Source organism: Equus przewalskii, chromosome 8 (assembly GCF_037783145.1).
Source record: "Equus przewalskii isolate Varuska chromosome 8, EquPr2, whole genome shotgun sequence".
NCBI classification, from domain to species: Eukaryota; Metazoa; Chordata; class Mammalia; order Perissodactyla; family Equidae; genus Equus; species Equus przewalskii.
This window is the reverse complement of record NC_091838.1, coordinates 17,967,611-17,985,329: the sequence shown is the minus strand read 5'-3', so window position 1 is coordinate 17,985,329 and position 17,719 is coordinate 17,967,611. Positions and strand designations below refer to the sequence as shown.

The 17,719-nt window shown below is 38.3% G+C and overlaps 1 protein-coding gene across 1 annotated transcript in view; it reads right to left on the bottom strand.

The window, feature by feature from the left end:
• ARFGEF1 (ARF guanine nucleotide exchange factor 1) overlaps positions 1 to 17,515 on the bottom strand; it is a 149,238-nt gene extending 131,723 nt beyond the window's left edge. Inside the window, exon 1 of the mRNA XM_070631516.1 lies at positions 17,250 to 17,515. Coding sequence (XP_070487617.1) covers positions 17,250 to 17,373 — 124 coding nt within the window. The 5' untranslated portion in view covers positions 17,374 to 17,515. The remainder of the gene's footprint in view (positions 1 to 17,249) is intronic.
• Between the last annotated feature and the right edge of the window lie 204 nt (positions 17,516 to 17,719).

Below are 17,719 nucleotides of genomic sequence, written 5' to 3'. Positions count from 1 at the left end.
CCATCACCTACAATACTGTCCACAAGCCTCATCTCCTACCATTCCTGCCCCACACTTAAAACTTAAAATGCCAATCTTCTGGATAACTCTCTCCAACATTTTATGTTTTTTCAGCTATTCATGCCTTAGCTTATGATGCTCCTCCCTCCCCAAAATAATTTCCTAGCCATCTTTTCCTGGAATAAACAGCTGTCATTTCCAAGAAATCTTCTCCTGCACTTCCAGGCTAAGATAATTACATGTCTTCTCTATTCCCATAGCCTCTTCTGGTTATCACTATCACAACACTTACCTTATTATATTGAAATTATTTTATGTGTCCATCTCCCTCAATATGTTCCTTAACAGCAAAGGCCATTCTTTATATCATTATATTCCTCAGATTTAGCATAAAATCTGGGACAAATAGGTAATTAACAAATGTTTCCTCAAGAAAGCAATAAATGAGTGTAAATTTACTGTGCAACCTAATTTACATCTCCTTTTCTCTAAAAGGTCCTAAGTGGCTAACTGTATGCTGATAACACCTAAACCTGTAACTACAGCTTGGCTCACTCTCTCCTAAGCTTCTGTCGTGTTGTAACAACTGTCAACTAAGTATCTTCACTTAAATGTGCCACATGCACCTCAAAATCAATTTAACCATAATTGAGCCCATCTTCTTCCTCAACCCCTTCATCTCAGATGTGCTCATTTTCTTGTACTGCCATTTTTGGTGAATAGACCCAACAGCTGAAAATCACTCCATTAGAAACCTTAGAATTATCCTAAATGCCTTTCTTTTTCCTCATTTCTCACCCAAACAGTTATGAAGTCCTGCTGATTTACTTAGATCTAAAATCTCCACCCTGTGCCTCAAGCTCAAGCCCTTGTTTCTTCAAAACTGGGCTATGGCAAGAGTTTATTAATACAACAGTCTCACTGCCTACAATTCCGAATCCCAGCAATCTATCTTTCATAATGCCCACAGTGATCTATCTGAAGTGCAACATCATCATTTCACTCCTTTGTTTAGCATCCTATTGTCCATAAGAAAAAGTCTAAACTACGTAGCATGGCATAAAAGGTCTTCAGTGATTTGGCCTCTGCTGTCTCCCCTAGAAGTATTTCTCTCCTCATCCACTCTATCAAACTATACCCCACAGTCATACTGAACAGTCATTCGTGCAGTTCCCTAAGTGTAGCCACATTATCTCACACATCTATGCTCAAGCAACTTGTTCTGCCTGTAACACTCTTCTACAGCATAATCATCTAGTGATCTTCCAAGGCTAACATCTAAGGTAAGTCCTCTATAAAGCTGTTAGCTGATACATGCCCCCAACCAAAAACTACTCCAGGAAAGAACTGATCAATTCTTCCTCTGGATTTCCATCAATTTCATTAACGTCTACCATAGCACCTACTCATCACTTATAACATCTATTTATTGCAATCTATTTCCCCCAATGAGATATAAGCTCCTTGAAGGCAGGCACCATGTATGAATGATCTCTAGCATCCACAGTATCTAATACAATTCTAAAACACACTGAGGATGTTCAATAAATGTTTGTTAATGAAAGCTAAAAAACCTTTCTATTGGTTTTTAACCCTGTGGTAGAATCGGAGTTCACAACAACAAAATTTAATTTACAAAACAGTAGGTTGTCCCAAATAGCCACATTGAGGCAAAATTCACTAAATCGCTTTTTTGACATAAAACAAGTAATTAATGTGCACTATCCCACAAATACACAAAACAAGCTATCATCAACAAGTTATAACAAGTACGTACATGTTTTAAATAGTATATAATGTTCCCACAAAGTAAAGAAGCTTATTTTTAATACTTTCTCACCTCACCATTCTGCACCTTTCTATCTCTTGTCTTTCTTACCCACAACTTCATGTTATCCTTTAAGGAGCATCTTTCAGCCTTGGGTCAGTCCTATCATGCCCTGTAATGTCCCATGTTCCAAAATTAATCCATTGTCTCCCATTATTCAGTCAAATCCCTCATGCTCTCAGTAGGGCCCAATTCAGACAGATGTTGAAGACAAGAAAGCATTCTCCAGAAATCTAAGGACAGCACCAATATATGAATAACTAATATGTTCAATAGTCCCAAAGATTACCTGCATTTGATACAGAGGTAATGATAAATGCAAATACACAATGAATTGGTATAATACGAGAGAAGACTTTTGAGAAGAAATTTCCCAACAGGTGAGGAAGAGAAGGAAGACAGTTCATCTACTCAAGACTAACCAAGTTGTAAACAATTTAGAATGGAATGAGCACAAATTTTAGCTCACTAATTTCAGGCAAGCACTTAATACGAAATATGAGCATAACAACATCTACAACTCATGAAATATACAGGAAAATATCTGATAAATGGTAGGTTCTACATAATTAGAAAGAACTTGGTATTCAACTCCACAAAGGATGCAGAACCAAGAATTTGCAAGACTAAGTCTCTATCAGTTAACACTACTGGATTTTCTATCAACATCAAGAAAACCTGTACTTCTGAATCAGTTTTTCATACCTTTTCTAAACGTGCTGAGAAGGCCTCAGCAGATACATACATGGAAATAAGATCTTATGAAACCTATATACTTTTCTTGGCTTAGGGTTCATTTGAGGTGCAAACCAAGGCTTCCTTTGTGTTTCAGAAGATACAGCAACCAATGAGGTTCTCTCAAAAAGACTTCTTAATTCTTACATAATCTTTAGATAGATTACCAGAGGCATAATTTATAAATATTTCTTAGTCAAAAGTTTGGTTGAGGCCAGTTATTCTCTCCCCATTTTGAAGAATCAAAGTCAGAAAAGGCATGATAGTAAACCTGAAAAACAAAATTTCTTTCCTATTATCACAAACTAATGAGTAATGAAGCAGAGAGTATAATCAATTTCCAACAATAGGTATACTCTAAGCAATACCAAAGACACATTTAAATTGTCCCTGCGTTCACTACTAGGCTGACTTACTGGTAAATAAATGTAACTATCATCCAATCATCTCTCTTTGATGTCAGCAATCTTTCTTGGTTTTATTTTCTATTTCAATAAGAAGCTCACTACTTGTCTTTGTGGAGTTACTTTTTTTTCCTTTTTCCTCTCTTACCCTACATTTAAATACCACAGGCTCGGGGGCAGGCCCCGTGGCCGAGTGGCTAAGTTCGCGCACTCCACTGCAGGCGGCCCAGTGTTTTGTAAGTTTGAATCCTGGGCGCAGACATGACTCTGCTCTTCAAATCACGCTGAGGCGGCATCCCACATGCCACAACTAGAAGGACCCACAACTAAGAATATACAACTATGTACCGGGGGACTTTGGGGAGAAAAAGAAAAAAAATAAAATCTTTAAAAAAAAAATACCACGGGCTTGGGGAAGAAAATAAATAGATATTTTTGCATTACAGAAAAGTTCTTTAGAAGCATATAGACTCGAGTGACATACACTTATAACAACCTTACAAATATTTTATTGTAGTTCTACCACAAGACAATGAAATGTCTCAATATATTTGTCAAAATTTCCTGTATTTGCAACATTTTTTGTATGTATACCTATACATATTTGTTCTACGAAAAATACTAATATATAATCTGTTTTTTCCACTCCCTCAACTTCCCATATCAATAAATATATTCCCCCCACATTACTCCTCAGTGTTTTGTAGTATTCCATTGTACGGGCATACTATTATTTAACCAATCCCATGTTGTTGATGATTTGAGTTATTTTCAACATTTAGCAATTATAAAGAGCACAATGATGAATCAACTTGTACATATATGTTCAGGACATGTCTGAATATTTTCTAACAATTTTCTATAAGTAGAATTCGAAATAAAGGGAATGAGAGAAAAGAGTGGATAGATGAAGGAGACAGAAAAAGGAGAGAAAAGAAAGGAAAAAAGGAAAAAGAAGAGAGGTGTGATAAGACAGATTAAAAAAAAAACAGATGTAAAACAGTACGTCTAAGTTTACCAGCAAAGTTGCTGTTTTATCATTTTCAGGAATTCCTATTAAGTTTACCTAGGCTGAAACTCTTCCGTGCACTCTCAAGAAACTGAACTATAATAATTCCTTCTTTGGAAGCTTATTTTCTCTTCCTAGATATCTGTGCGATTTTTTTATCCTTAATTTTAAACAATATTGCTAGACTGAGACTTCTAAGAGTCTCTCTACATCGAGTTGTTTTCTTCCTGGAATATGGCAGTTTGTACACACAGACGTTTTTTTAAGTGCAGTGGTTTTCTTCAATATGTCTTTGATTATTGCTTTTTTCCTAATTTTGAATTTTTAAGGTTTTTGTTTAGGAAAAAGAATTATACATATATTAGACGACTTTGTTTTCTGTCCTCCATACCTAGCTCTTCTCTCTCATCCTTTTAGCTTCTTCTCATTACTCCAATGTCTAGTAATAGACTGCCATCATCTGGTTTTCCACAACATAGTGAATTTTCCTCCGTTTCCACAACTTAGTGGTCATTTGGAAGGTTGTTAACCAGATGTCAGGCTACCCTCTGATTATTTTTAAATTGATTCCTTTGCTTTAAAATATGTCTGTATGAACCAAGAATGTTCTCATATATCTATGCTGATAGACTCTGAGGGTTTGAAAAGGAGGAAGGGAGAGCAATAAGGGAAACTGGGTAGGAAATGAACATAAAAGGAGTGGTTCCAAAAAAAGAAACTCAAATACTGTGATAACTTTTTTTAAAATATAAAATTCAGGACTAAAATAAAACTTTTTAAAAAACAAAAATGGAAAAAGTGAGGAAAAGCAAACATTCCTGACACTTAATTTCCAAAGTGAAAGATATTTTCATTTTCTTATATATCTCGTGGAGAGCCAAATTATTAACAGTGACTATCCTAGACAAAATATTTAGGGACATTAATTTACTGAATCAACAAAACCTTTACATTAAGAAGTTTTAGTCAAACAAACTAGTGAGAGAGATCTTAATTAGGGAGACATTACATAGAGCAGCATTAGACATGCATGAGTGGCAAAATCAAACAAGGCTCCTTATTTGCTATTAATGAAAGATTATATAACTTAAATAAATGTTAAAGACAGAAAACTTCAATGAGACCAAATTGGTAGAAGTGATTTGGGGGAGCATTACAAAAAGATAAGAAAAAATCAAGGGATAGTCAATTTAATAATATAAAATTTAAAACCACTAATTATTCATAATATATTTTTAATTTAGTAATAAAACAGAAAAGACTAATCTTTCCTAAAGACATTTTTTATTCAAACCTGGAAAAACCAAACAAAAAGAATTATAATGGTGATGATTTTTGAAGGCCTAACTTTCTTTTTTAGGGAAACCAGATTTTTGCATATTAATCACCTAATCAACTGTGCTTTTTGAAATGTAAAAGAAAATTAAGAACTGAAAAAATTTTTGTTTTAACTATTTCAAAAGGAAAATAACTCAATGAAGACATAACCACGTATAAAAGTTTAAGACCACACACTTGGGGATACTTGTTGACTCTAAGGGAAGCATGTGCTACACATTATTAACAAAAGTACCTTTCCTTCTAATCTGCCATTCAAGAGTCTTCTCTAATAGCCACAGAAATAGGGGCTGGGTGTGGGAACAAAGAGAAAATACTTTCACTTCATATATACAAACACACGGATTCATTATTGCATTTAGGAAAAAAATACATTCTGATAATATAAGTTTAATTTTTGTCCATGTATCTTCTAGCAAAACAGTTGCAGACACAGTTAGTACTTACTATAAAACTTCTGTTCTCTAATCATTGTAAAATACTTATTTTGGACACTGGTATGGTTTTTTTAAAGCTTAACTATTAATTGTTAACTTAAGTATTAACTGTTATCAAACACGCTAAATCTTATTTCTACTCTTCACTATTACTAGAAGATACATGTGGTTCCATTTTATCTTCTACAGATTCAAGCACATTAGAAATTACACATGAGCTTTTGCTTGTCACTGCATTAAACACATTCTCACTTACCATATAAGAACTAACCCTTAAGGAATAGAAGTATGAGGACCCAAAAAAATAGATGAAACAAAATAATCAACTTCTTCCCAACTATAATACTTTTTATCTGATGTATAAGAATAAAAGGTAAGAAACGCTGATTATTACGTTAATACTATGCTAAGAATAAGCATTAGAGAACACAACAGAAAATCCTATAACTATTTGGAAAAAGAATCAAGCATTATTATAAAAAAATAAATAAGGGGCAATGTAGGACCAATCGATCCTATCAGATACCACGTTAGGCACTATTCTAATACAAACTGAGAATGACTGATGGAATAAGATATGGTAAAATGTTTTCTAAATTACTTAGTAACTGCTTTTCAACATCTGACTATCAATTCAAAGGGAGAAAATGAACTTATAAAATACATACCTCATACTATATCCTAATAAAACTCAAGAAAAAAAGTATGAAAAAATCAAATAATAAAACTTATAGAAAACAAAAGTACACCTATTGTAACTATAAAGAGGAGCTTTTATGTCTCTGTTTTCTACTTTTAAAACAAAAAAACAATGCCAAGGAAAGATGAAAGGGAATGGTTACATAAAAACGGATCAAAGCCAATAAACTAAAGAGAGCAAATACCCTGTCTCTTTTTCCTAGGTACTCTGATGTACACTCGCACCAAGCACGGGGGGTACATTTATGGCAGTTTTGCCTAAGGAACAAGAGCCATAAAAGACCACACTCTAATCCAGCAAGTTCAATCTTAGAGTCTATTTTAAATAATTCTGCATATATAACAAACATTCAGTGAATTTTCCAGAGATTAATTTAAAAAAAAGGAAAAATCTACACAACAAAATTTAAATGTAAATATCCCCAAACTCAAAAACATTTAAACAAATGACACATTATTAAAATGCTAGGCAGGAAGACAACATAGACATGTAGATAAATATAAAATGATAAGGAGGGGCCAGTCCTATGGCACAGCGGTTAAGTGCGCACATCCGCTTCAGTGGCCCAGGGTTCGCCGGTTCGGACACCGGGTACGGACATGGCACCGCTTGGCACACCATGATGTGGCAGGAATCCCACACATAAAGTAGAGGAAGATGGGCATGGATGTTAGCTCAGGGCCAGTCTTCCTCAGCAAAAAAAGGAGGACTGGCAGCAGTTAGCTCAGGGCTAATCTTTCTCAAAAATATAAATAAATACATAAAATAAAATGATGATGAGAGACTATAAAACTGAAAATTATGAAAATTATACAATAATTACATTTATATACTTATAAAAGAAGCCACTGAGATATACAACCAGTTATTTTTAGGTAACAAAGTCTTATTTGTAATTTCCTATGACATTTTAATAAGATTTTATTTCAATTTTTAAAATGATTTGAAAATACTACAAAATATTAAGATAAAAAGCAAGTGAGGGGCCGGCTCCGTGGCTGAGTGGTTAAGTTTGCCCGCTCTGCTGCGGCGGCCCAGGGTTCGGACATGGCGCCGCTCATCAGGCCACGTTGAGGCAGCATCCCACATCCCACAACTAGAAGGACCTGCAACTAATATATACAACTGTGTGTGTGGGTGGGGGGGGGGGGAGGTTGGGGAGATAAAAAGCAGAAAAAAAAAAAAAGATTGGCAACGGTTGTTAGCCCAGGTGCCAATCTTTTTTTTTTTAAAAAAAAGGAAGATTGGCAACAGTTGTTAGCCCAGGTGCCAATCTTTAAAAAAAAAATAAACCAAGTGAGAGTATTTTTAAAAGATTAAGAACACAAGTATAATAAAAGCTAGCCTATCCAAAATCCTTGGGTTGAATTTTGAATTTTCCAAATGGCTTAAATCATTAAAATTTAACTTTAAAATTTTGTTAAAGATCTTAGAAAGACAGAAGAAATAAACAGGAATCTACAAGACTTCTTAAGCAGAACACAGAATAAAATGATCTTTTGCATGATGTACTCAAGGATGCCATTATGAACACACAGTACATAAACACTCTCAAGACGCACTGAAATGTACACAGCCGTATTTTCCTTTATTGCTGTTCCTCAGTTGTTTCTTTGTTAAGTATTCTGCCCTTTCTCTTTCTATAGAAGCCCTTCTCTCTCTTTCTGTATTTGTTATCTGTAAACAGTTTTGTCCTTAAGGGGTGCAGGTCAGGACAGCCACGTTACACCAAAAGGCACTCATATTCCGACTCTGCTAAACACAAGCTCTAAACCTCAGTTTCTCCATTTGCAAAATACAAATAATAATAGCACATAAGCACACAGGGTTGTTTTGAGGACTGAGATAAAGCCAAGAATGTACTTACTTGGCACAGAACTTGGCATACAGTAAACACTCAGTAGACATTAGCTATTTCTTTTCCTCCTATTACCTTAGAAATTAAATAGCTCAATTTTTTGAAGAATATGCTTGTTCATATTCGTGTGTGTGCATGTATGTTGTGTAGAATAAAGTCTGGGAAAAAATACTTCAAAATTTAACCACGTTTCAATGAGATAATACTTCATAACAACTAGGATGGCTAAAATAAAAGAATTAACAACTGTTGGCTCACAAGGATGTAGGAGAAACTCATTTGTTACTGGTGGGAATATAAAATGGTGCAACCACTTTGGAAAACAACTTAGCACTTTCTTAAAAAGTTAAACGTAAATTTATCATATGACCCAGCAGTTCCACCCCTAGGCATCTACCCAAAAGAAAAAAAATTCAGGAGCCAGCCTTGATGGCTTATTGGTTAAAGTTTGGCGCTCTCCACTTAAGCGTCCCAGGTTAAGTGCCTGGTCAGGGAACCACACGACTCATCTGTCAGTAGCCATGTTGTGGCAGGGGCTCACACAGATGAATTAGAAGGACTTACAACTAGAATATACAACTATGTACCAGGGTTTTGGAGAGGAGGAAAAAAAAAGAGGAAGAATGGCAACAGATGTTAGCTCAGGTCAAATCTTTCCCAGAAAAAAAAAAAAGCAAGAAAGATAAACTTAGGTCCACATAAAGACTTACACACAAATATTCATAACAGCATTATTCATTCAACCCAAATGTCCATCAACCGATGAATAGATAAGCAAAATGTAGTACACCCACAGTATGGAATACTAAATACAGCAATAAGAAGAAGTGAAATACTGATACGATGTGAATGAACCTCAGAAACATTATACTTAGTGAAAAGAAGCTAGACACAAAAGACAACTTATGTATGACTGCACTTATATGAAATGTCCAGAAAAGGTAAATCTAGAGACAGAAAGAAGATTAGTGGACACCTGGAGCTGGGGGTGGCAATATGGATTAACTGTAAATGGGCACTAGGGACCTTACTACGGTGATGGAAATGTTCTAAACTGGATTATGGTGATGGTTGCACAACTCAATAAATTTACTAAAAATCATTACATTTAAAATGGGCAGATTTTACAGTACACAAATTATACCGCAATAAAGTTGTTTTTCATAAGGTTAACAATAGTTATCTCCAGCAAACAGTGCCATGGATGATGTTGCCCCTAGTTTTACTTTTGAAAATGGTTTGAAGAAAAGGATTTGTTTATAAAAAAAATAAAAAGTAAACTGCCAAATTTGTTGGACTTATGTGTAATTAAAAGTAAACAGACTGAGTAAAGGCAGAGGGACTCTCCTCTAATTTTACTGATTATTTCATTTCTTAGGAAGGTTCTGGATTGACGAGGGTTGTTAAACAGCTGATTAAGTGAAGTCTCACCACACACCTTTTCAGATTCAAAGGCGAGAAAAAAAATTAACTGTCCCACAGTTTTTTAAGATACTGCCAGAAGTAATATTGTGATACGATTTTTTTTCCCCTGAGGAAGATTTGCCCTGAGCTAACATCCATTGTCAATCTTTCTTTTTTTGCTCAAGGAAGATTCACCCTGAGCTAACATCGCCAATCTTCCTCTATTTTGTATGTGGTTCACCACCACAGACAGCATGGTGGCCGCTGACTGGTACAGGTCCATGCCCAGGAGCCGAACCCGGGCTGCCAAAGTGGAGTGTGTGGAACCTAACCATTAGGCTACAGGGCCAGCCCAGTAACATGAAATATTTTAAAGACTGTTTTCCACAACCTTTCCTAAATGAAAAGCTAACATAGGCTATATAGACTAATTTAGTTATATCAAGTCTAAATCTAAGCCAAACAAAAATATCAAAAGTAGAACACAGGGGCTGGCCTGGTGGCACAGTGGTTAAGTTCGCATGTTCTGCTTCGGCGGCCCAGGGTTTACTGGTTCAGATCCTGGGTGCAGACATGGCACCGCTTGGCAAAAGCCATGCTGTGGTAGGCATCCCACATATAAAGTAGAGGAAGATGGGCACGGATGTTAGCTCAGGGCCAGACTTCCTCAGGAAAAAAAAAGAGGAGTATTGGCAGCAGATGTTAGCTCAGGGCTAATCTTCCTCAAAAAAAAAAAAAAAAAAGTAGAACATAAAACTTTTAAATACTTGGGCCCAGGACTCTTTTTCAACAAGTTTTTCAAGAGGCTCACCCACGCTAAAGCCTCAGAATAATCACTTTCTAGATTCATGAAAGAGAGACCAGCCAAAGACAGTATTGATTATTTAAACATTTATATGGTATACTTTATAAATGAAAGCTCAAATAAATCAAACAGGGTCTGAAAGATTAGGATAAAGGGAACTTTTATTAGTTTTCTAGGGCTGCCTTAACAAATTACCACAAACTTGGTGGCTGAAACAACAGAAATTTGCTCTCTCACAGTTCTGGAGGCCAGAAGTCTGAATTCAAGGTGTTGGTTGAGCCATACCACTGCTGATGGCTCCAGGAAAGAACCCTTCCTTGCCTCTTCCTAGCTTCTGATGACTCTTGGTGTTCATTGGCTTATGACAACACAACTCCAATTTACGCTTCTATTTCACATGGCCTTCTTTTCTGTGTCTCTGTGTCCCATCCTCTGCTTGCAATAACACCCGTTACTGGATTTAAGACTCACACCAAATCCAGGATGATTTCATCTCAAGAACCTTAACTAATTACATCTGCAAAGATCCTAATCCAGAAAGGGGCCAGGACTAGTTGTGTACTGTAATCAATACTATGTGAAAGGCTTATTCCCTTAGGAAGAAACCTCACTGGAAAAAAATTGACAATTCAAATTTGAAATTGTCTTGGGCATTCTCAGTATAAATATCTTACATTTTAATTGTGTCCTTTTCTCAGTAGAAAATATCCTATCATACTATCAAGAAATGCTACTGTTAAAAAATTGTAGGGGCCAGCCCCATTGCCTAGTGGTTAAGTTCAGCAGGTTCTACTTTGGCAACCCAGGTTCAGGTCCCAGTCAGAGACCTACACCACTTGTCAGCAGCCATGCTGTGATGATGACCCACATACAAAACAGAGGAAAGACTAGCACACATGTTAGCTCAGAGTGAATCTCCCTCAGCAAAAAAAAAAAAATCTAAAATACATGTAAAGGGTTGGATGAAAATGTTTTACTGTATAACTTATTTCCCAAAAGCTGTTTCTTTCCTGGTATTTCCCATCATGGTAAATGCTATCTTCAAACATCCTGAAGCTCTGGCTACAAGATAGCTGTCGGACAACCAACTCATAAGCAAATTCTACGAACTCCTTTAAAATATATTACAAATGCAACCAATTCTCACTCTCTCTACTACTACCAGCCTAGTGTAAATCGCCATCATCTCTGGCCAAAGTGAGCCTTTTAAAATGCAAATCTACTATGTCATTCCCCTGTACAAAACTCCAGTGTCTTCCATCACAGATAGAATAAAATCCAAAGATGCCCTCCTCTCCTACCAACACTCTTCTCACTCTCCTCGCAGCCACAAAAGCCGCCTTTCATCCTGGAATGTACCAAGCACACAGCTATCTTGCTTTTGCCTCTGTTTCTGTTTCATCCAGGTATCTGAAAGGATGAATCTCTTCCGTCACTTCTCTGCTGAAATGTCACCTCATAAGAGAGGCCTTTCCTGACAACACTATCTAATGTCACACTCCCAGTCATTCTCCCTTTACCCTTCTAAAATATTTCTTCAGATAATAACAATCTGACAATATAATATATATTAGTTTGTTTTTTACTGTCAGCCTCAACCCAAAAGAATTTAAGTTCCATGAAAGCATGCTTGGTTCACTGCTGGACGCCCAGCCCTGGAACAGTATCTGACACATACTAGTTCAACAACCATCTGAATGAAGAATATATCTAATTTTGAATGACAATAATAATTTATTTATGCACTTTTCCTTTTCAAATATCCCCTGCTCCATTTTTTGAGGAATATTATGACAAATAATTCCCCAAATTATTTCCCATTCGCAATAAATTTCTGTCCTGCTTTGAAAAAACAATTACCAACAAAAGTTTCTCTACAAGTTAAACATCAGGAGAGTCAAATCAGCTGCCTGCCGTTAGATAGGATGGGAAAGAAAAGAAAGAGCTAGTAAGCAAGCAGTCCTCTGATCTTGATAACACTCTTCCCAAATGCTCCTTATTTCTGACCTTCTTCTCCTTCCCAGACTGTCTACAGGACTCCTGCTTTCCCAAAACACATGATTCTTCTACAGAATGGTCTCATCAGTAGTTGGGCTGTTGTATCTGCTCTGCCTTTCTTTATCTTAAACAGTGTCCCAAAGTAAATTCCAAGGAACAATGTTTCCTAGGAGTGTTAGCGGATACTAAAAAGGGTCAAATAAATTTGCGAAAAACTTCACTAAACAAAATCAAGCAGGTTTTTTTCTTAGAGGACTTTTCAGAATCTTAACTATGTTAATTTGCATTGTAAATCTCCACAATGGAAAGAGTACACACTGTAACCCAAACTTATTTTTTTCAACTCAAACTTAATAGAATCTTTCTTTCAGTCATTTCATTCATTACGCTCTCTTTTCTAGCTATCTCAAAAATTCTGGCAGCCTGGCTTGCTGAAAGCACCTTTACTTTAGATACGAAGGAAGATATAAAAGGAGATCTGCTAATGGATTTAAATAATAATTAAAATGTTCACTGTCTGCAGGGTATTATTTAGAAGTGAGTCATTATTTTTTCATAAATGGTGGAGTGACAAAAATTAATGAAATTACCAAAAGCAGCATAAAACCTAGGCCAAAAGCATTCAAGTAATCTCCTCTCCACCTATATATTCCTTTTTTTTTTTTAAAGATTTTATTTTTTCCTTTTTCTCCCCAAAGCCCCCCAGTACATAGTTGTATATTCTTCGTTGTGGGTCCCTCTAGTTGTGGCATGTGAGACGCTGCCTCATCGTGGTCTGATGAGCAGTGCCATGTCTGCGCCCAGGATTCAAACCAACGAAACACTGGGCCGCCTGCAGCAGAGCGTGCGAACTTAACCACTCGGCCACGGGGCCAGCCCCTATATATTCCTTTTTTTATAATACTGTTAACCAAAATCAGGGTGGGATTGGCAGTGCAGAAGGAAGCAAGTTCTGTAAATTTTTAGCCTAAATATTATATTTACATTTCTGAGGGAGACTACAGTTATAGGTAATGGACACTTATATAAGAAAACTAAATCAGTAAGATCACTTTAAAATATGATGAACACCACAAATTCACACCCTGTCTGCTGCAAAAATTACTTCTCTAACCAATTCCTTTCTTTCTCCATCATTCTCCCATATCTCTGCTGGGAAACCACCCTTACAGCTGCCTCTGTATGCCTCCCACGCTTCTAAAACCTTCTTCTGGTCACCCATTTCATTCCTATTCCAGTCACCCCTTTCACTTCTATGCTGTATCAGTGCTGGCCAGCCTCCATCCGTGAACTCGTTCATCCTAATATTTGCAGAACATCTTCATAGATATTTGATGCTAGAAGCAGAAATTAAAGGAGTCACAGCCCTAACATCAAAGAAACTCCTAAAACTTAGAGGCCTGACCAGAATATGGCTCAACTGCACCCACTCCAAGACAAACAATGTTACCTTCAAGCCCAATCCCGCAACAATCCTAAATTCTTTGAAACTAAAAATAGCTCAGCTGTTGTCTCAGCTGCCAGCAGATGGCCAGACTATTTTTAATTCAGGATTCTAGAGAGCAGGAATGGATCAAGCTAAGCTAGGGCAGCCTAGAAGCTCTGCAAAGTTCAGTGTTCGCTGCAGAGAGCTGTAGAGGGGCAAGTACCAAGAGAGGGCAATCTAGAGCAGGTCCTGGGCCCGTGGGCTTCACACTGATTGTAACAACGCAAGTGTGAGAGGTTTTTTTTCTTTCTTTCTTTTATTAAGCATTGTTTACTTCAAAAGAAAGTCTGACATGTAAGAGTATTTGATAAAACTTTTAAATAATTTTCATCCCCTTTAAAGGTTTTATTATTTATTTTTCTTTTTGTGAAAATAAAAGTTCCTTTATGTAGCGTCCTTGAGAAGGGATTCTGTTTTAATGAAGTAAAATCTCCCCTAATCTAGATAAGGTTTCCTAAAAATTATACTTTAACAAAAAAATAGTTTTTTTAAACAATATGTGATGAACTGTAATTTCATGACTATTATTTACAGAAGACCTATTTATAATTAGCCATTATGTTAAAAGGTGACTGAATTAATTTCGAATACCAGAGCTCTGAAATCTACTCACATGCCAATAAGATGATTTTAAAACAAAGGATTAAAAGTCTGACATACTATGTATTTTCTTGTTTACTGTCCGTCTCCCTTCAGCTCCATGGTAAGTGTTCAATAAATTTGAAGGGGAGAATGAATGCAGGCAGGTATATTTAGAAGGTCTACTCAGAAAGTCTATTTAGAAGGATTATAACACCCACCTCTGTACCTCCACCATCCAACTCCTATCCACTCACAACGTATAGACCAGGGATGATCAAACCAGGTCATTCCAGTTTACTTTCTCCTCCTGCTTGATGGCTACATGGGTTATCAAGAGCCCAAAGTGGGCCTGGCCCAGGTCTCAGCAGTGAAGAGGAAAGGGGAAGTCTACAATAGTTTCCAGAGACAATGCATATTGGGGGATACCATCTTACTGCAAGACACTATATTTTCTGCAAAGATGAAATGAGCCCTCCCTATCAACTTATGTTTGGGTGATAATGTAGATGGACGATCAGAAGGGAAGAAACAAAGTTCACTAGAAATTAACTACCCTAAGATTGCTCAGTGAGATTTTGTAGGAGGCTAAACTAACTTTTATGAAATGTGAGAAAAGGTCTTATACATCTCAGGTAAAGAAAGTACTCTGGTGCCCAGGCCCTGCCTGGGTAGTCATATTCCTCACACTCAGCTTCTGCTAATCATACAGAAGGAACAAAAAAGTAAAAACTAGCAAAATCTGGAATAGAGAATCCTGGTACGCTGGCACACACACTACCAAGTAGTTCCTATGTCTCAAAACGGCAAGGACCAACCTATAGGCCCTCTAAAGGTGCCAATCAAGAGGGCAGGAATATTCAAGGCACAACTTAACAGAATAGTGCATTCACATTCTTGGCACATTAGAGGGGAGGTGGCCTTACAATCATTAAGTCCAATATCCTAATTTGACAGAGAAGGAAACTAAGGCCCAGGGACTATACTGCAATGTAACAGAACTGGGATTTGAACCTAAAATGCCAGACTCTCCTTCCAGTGAGCTTTCCATTAAAATACATTTACTTATATTAGCATTTTGGAGAGGAAAAATTCATGTACACAACACACCTTATTTCTTCAGTCTAATACTTATAATTTAGTATATTAAAAATATACTCTAATATGGAAAATCTGGCCTCAAAAACTAAAACTTGTGAGAATCTCTTGAGTTCTTGAATCTGCAAGTTATTCATAAACCTACAATAATTCTTTTAAAAATTCTAAAAATCACTCTCTCCCTCATCCCACCCCAATTTAATAACTATTCCTTTCAGGACCTAGATATAAATTCAATTTTTACCATTGTACAATGTCTTCTCATTCACCTGGAACAGTCTTTTGTTAGCTACAAGAATAACAAATGGTAAACTTCTGATCCACGAGGGGTCAAAAAACTAAACTATACTACAGATTCAAAAATTTTAAATGAAATTTCTTCAATAATGTTTTTCATATCACCACTTTTAAGGATCCAAAAAAGAAGGAAAAAACAGCATAGCTTATTATAGCAAGTTAAAAAGTAGTCTATTTATTTTAATAATTAAAAGGCAAAGTTGCTTTTAAGCTGTCTTGACCCTTTACTCTAGCATACATTTGAGTTATCCTGGATTTTTTTTCCCCCTCAAGAACGCTGTTTTCCAAAGCCCGTTTAACAAGCTTCATTTTCTCATCAATTTGATCGAGTCTATTTCCTGTGCTACAAAATAAGGTGTAAGCATTAGGAACTCATCTTCGTGTTAAGCGTCCTAGTCTCTCCTTAAATGATTTCATCTTTGATGGATGCAACAGAGTTGTCAGTGTTTCCCCTTTAACAATTCCTCGTCTGCCCGTCCTCGCTATAGGTATTGTTTGGACTGACCCTTCTATGGGGTTCATCACACTACATCTCTTCCGTCTAAACTAGAAATCACAATTCAAGCTTGAGAGCAGCTGCCCCTGTCCAGACATGTGGCTGGTGGGTGTCATTGTCTTTTTCCTTTTCCCCATTTAAACCGCCCCCCCCCCCCCCCCGCTTCCTCGTCACTAAAACCAGCTTATCTAAAGGTCCTTTCCTTCCCCGCTTTTATATCGCCACCCCCACCCCTTAACCTCCGGTCTAGTTCTTCCAGGTCAGCCCAGTCAGATACAACATTACTCTATGTTTTTCCTGTGGCGGAGGCGGACAGATGTCAGAACGGGCTGCACCTCTTGCAAAGCCCTTCTCGAGACTGTCAACAAGGGAACAACTTCAGCCTCTGTTCCCAAAGTACCACGCCAAACGATAAAGTTATCGAAATTACGATACGGAACCCTTCCCACGCCCAATCCCGACAAATCAGCTCCACCTCAATTTCCAAGCTAATAAACAACAACTCGTCTTCTAGTTCATCACAAAGGGTGGAATCCCGTCCGCACCGCAAGGTCCACCGACACAATCTCCTCACTCTCCAGTCGATCCCAAGCCCAGCTAACTGCCCTTCCTCCTCCAGTCTGCCTCTACCCCACAGCCAGGCGACTTACTGTCAACTCCAGCCGGGCAGCAGAGAGCCCGGCCAGGGCTCCCTGAGGTCAGCCGCGCCGGCCCAGGGCGAACCCCCGGGCGACCCCGCCGCCCCCCCGCCCCCGCCCGGGCCTCCTCCCCGCTCACCTAACGCCACCTCACACGCCTTGCGCAGCTGAGAGTGATGCGCCTTCTTCACTTCCTTGTCGGCCAGAATCTTCTCCAGGGCCCGGGTCAGGAACATGTTCTTCGTCTTCTTGCCCTCATACATGGACGCAGAGGAGGCGGCAGCGGCTCGTCCGACCCGCGGCTCCCGGCGGCTGGAGGGGGGAGGAGGAGGGGACGAAGCGCGGAGAGAAAGGCGAGGGGGTGGAGGTGGGGGAGAGGAGGCGTGGAGGGCAGCGGCAGGAGCAGGAAGGGGCGGGCGGGCGAGCGGGACCAGCCGCGGTCCCGCCGCGAGCTTCACCGCCCCCCGAGAGGCCGCCCCTGGAGGGCCGCGCCCGTCGGACCTCTGCTTCGCCCGGCCCGGGGGTCGCTTCCCGGCCACCTCCCTCACTCGCCCCTCCGGCCCGGGGGCGGCGAGGGAGCCCAGCCCGGGAGGCCGGCTGCCGGGGGCC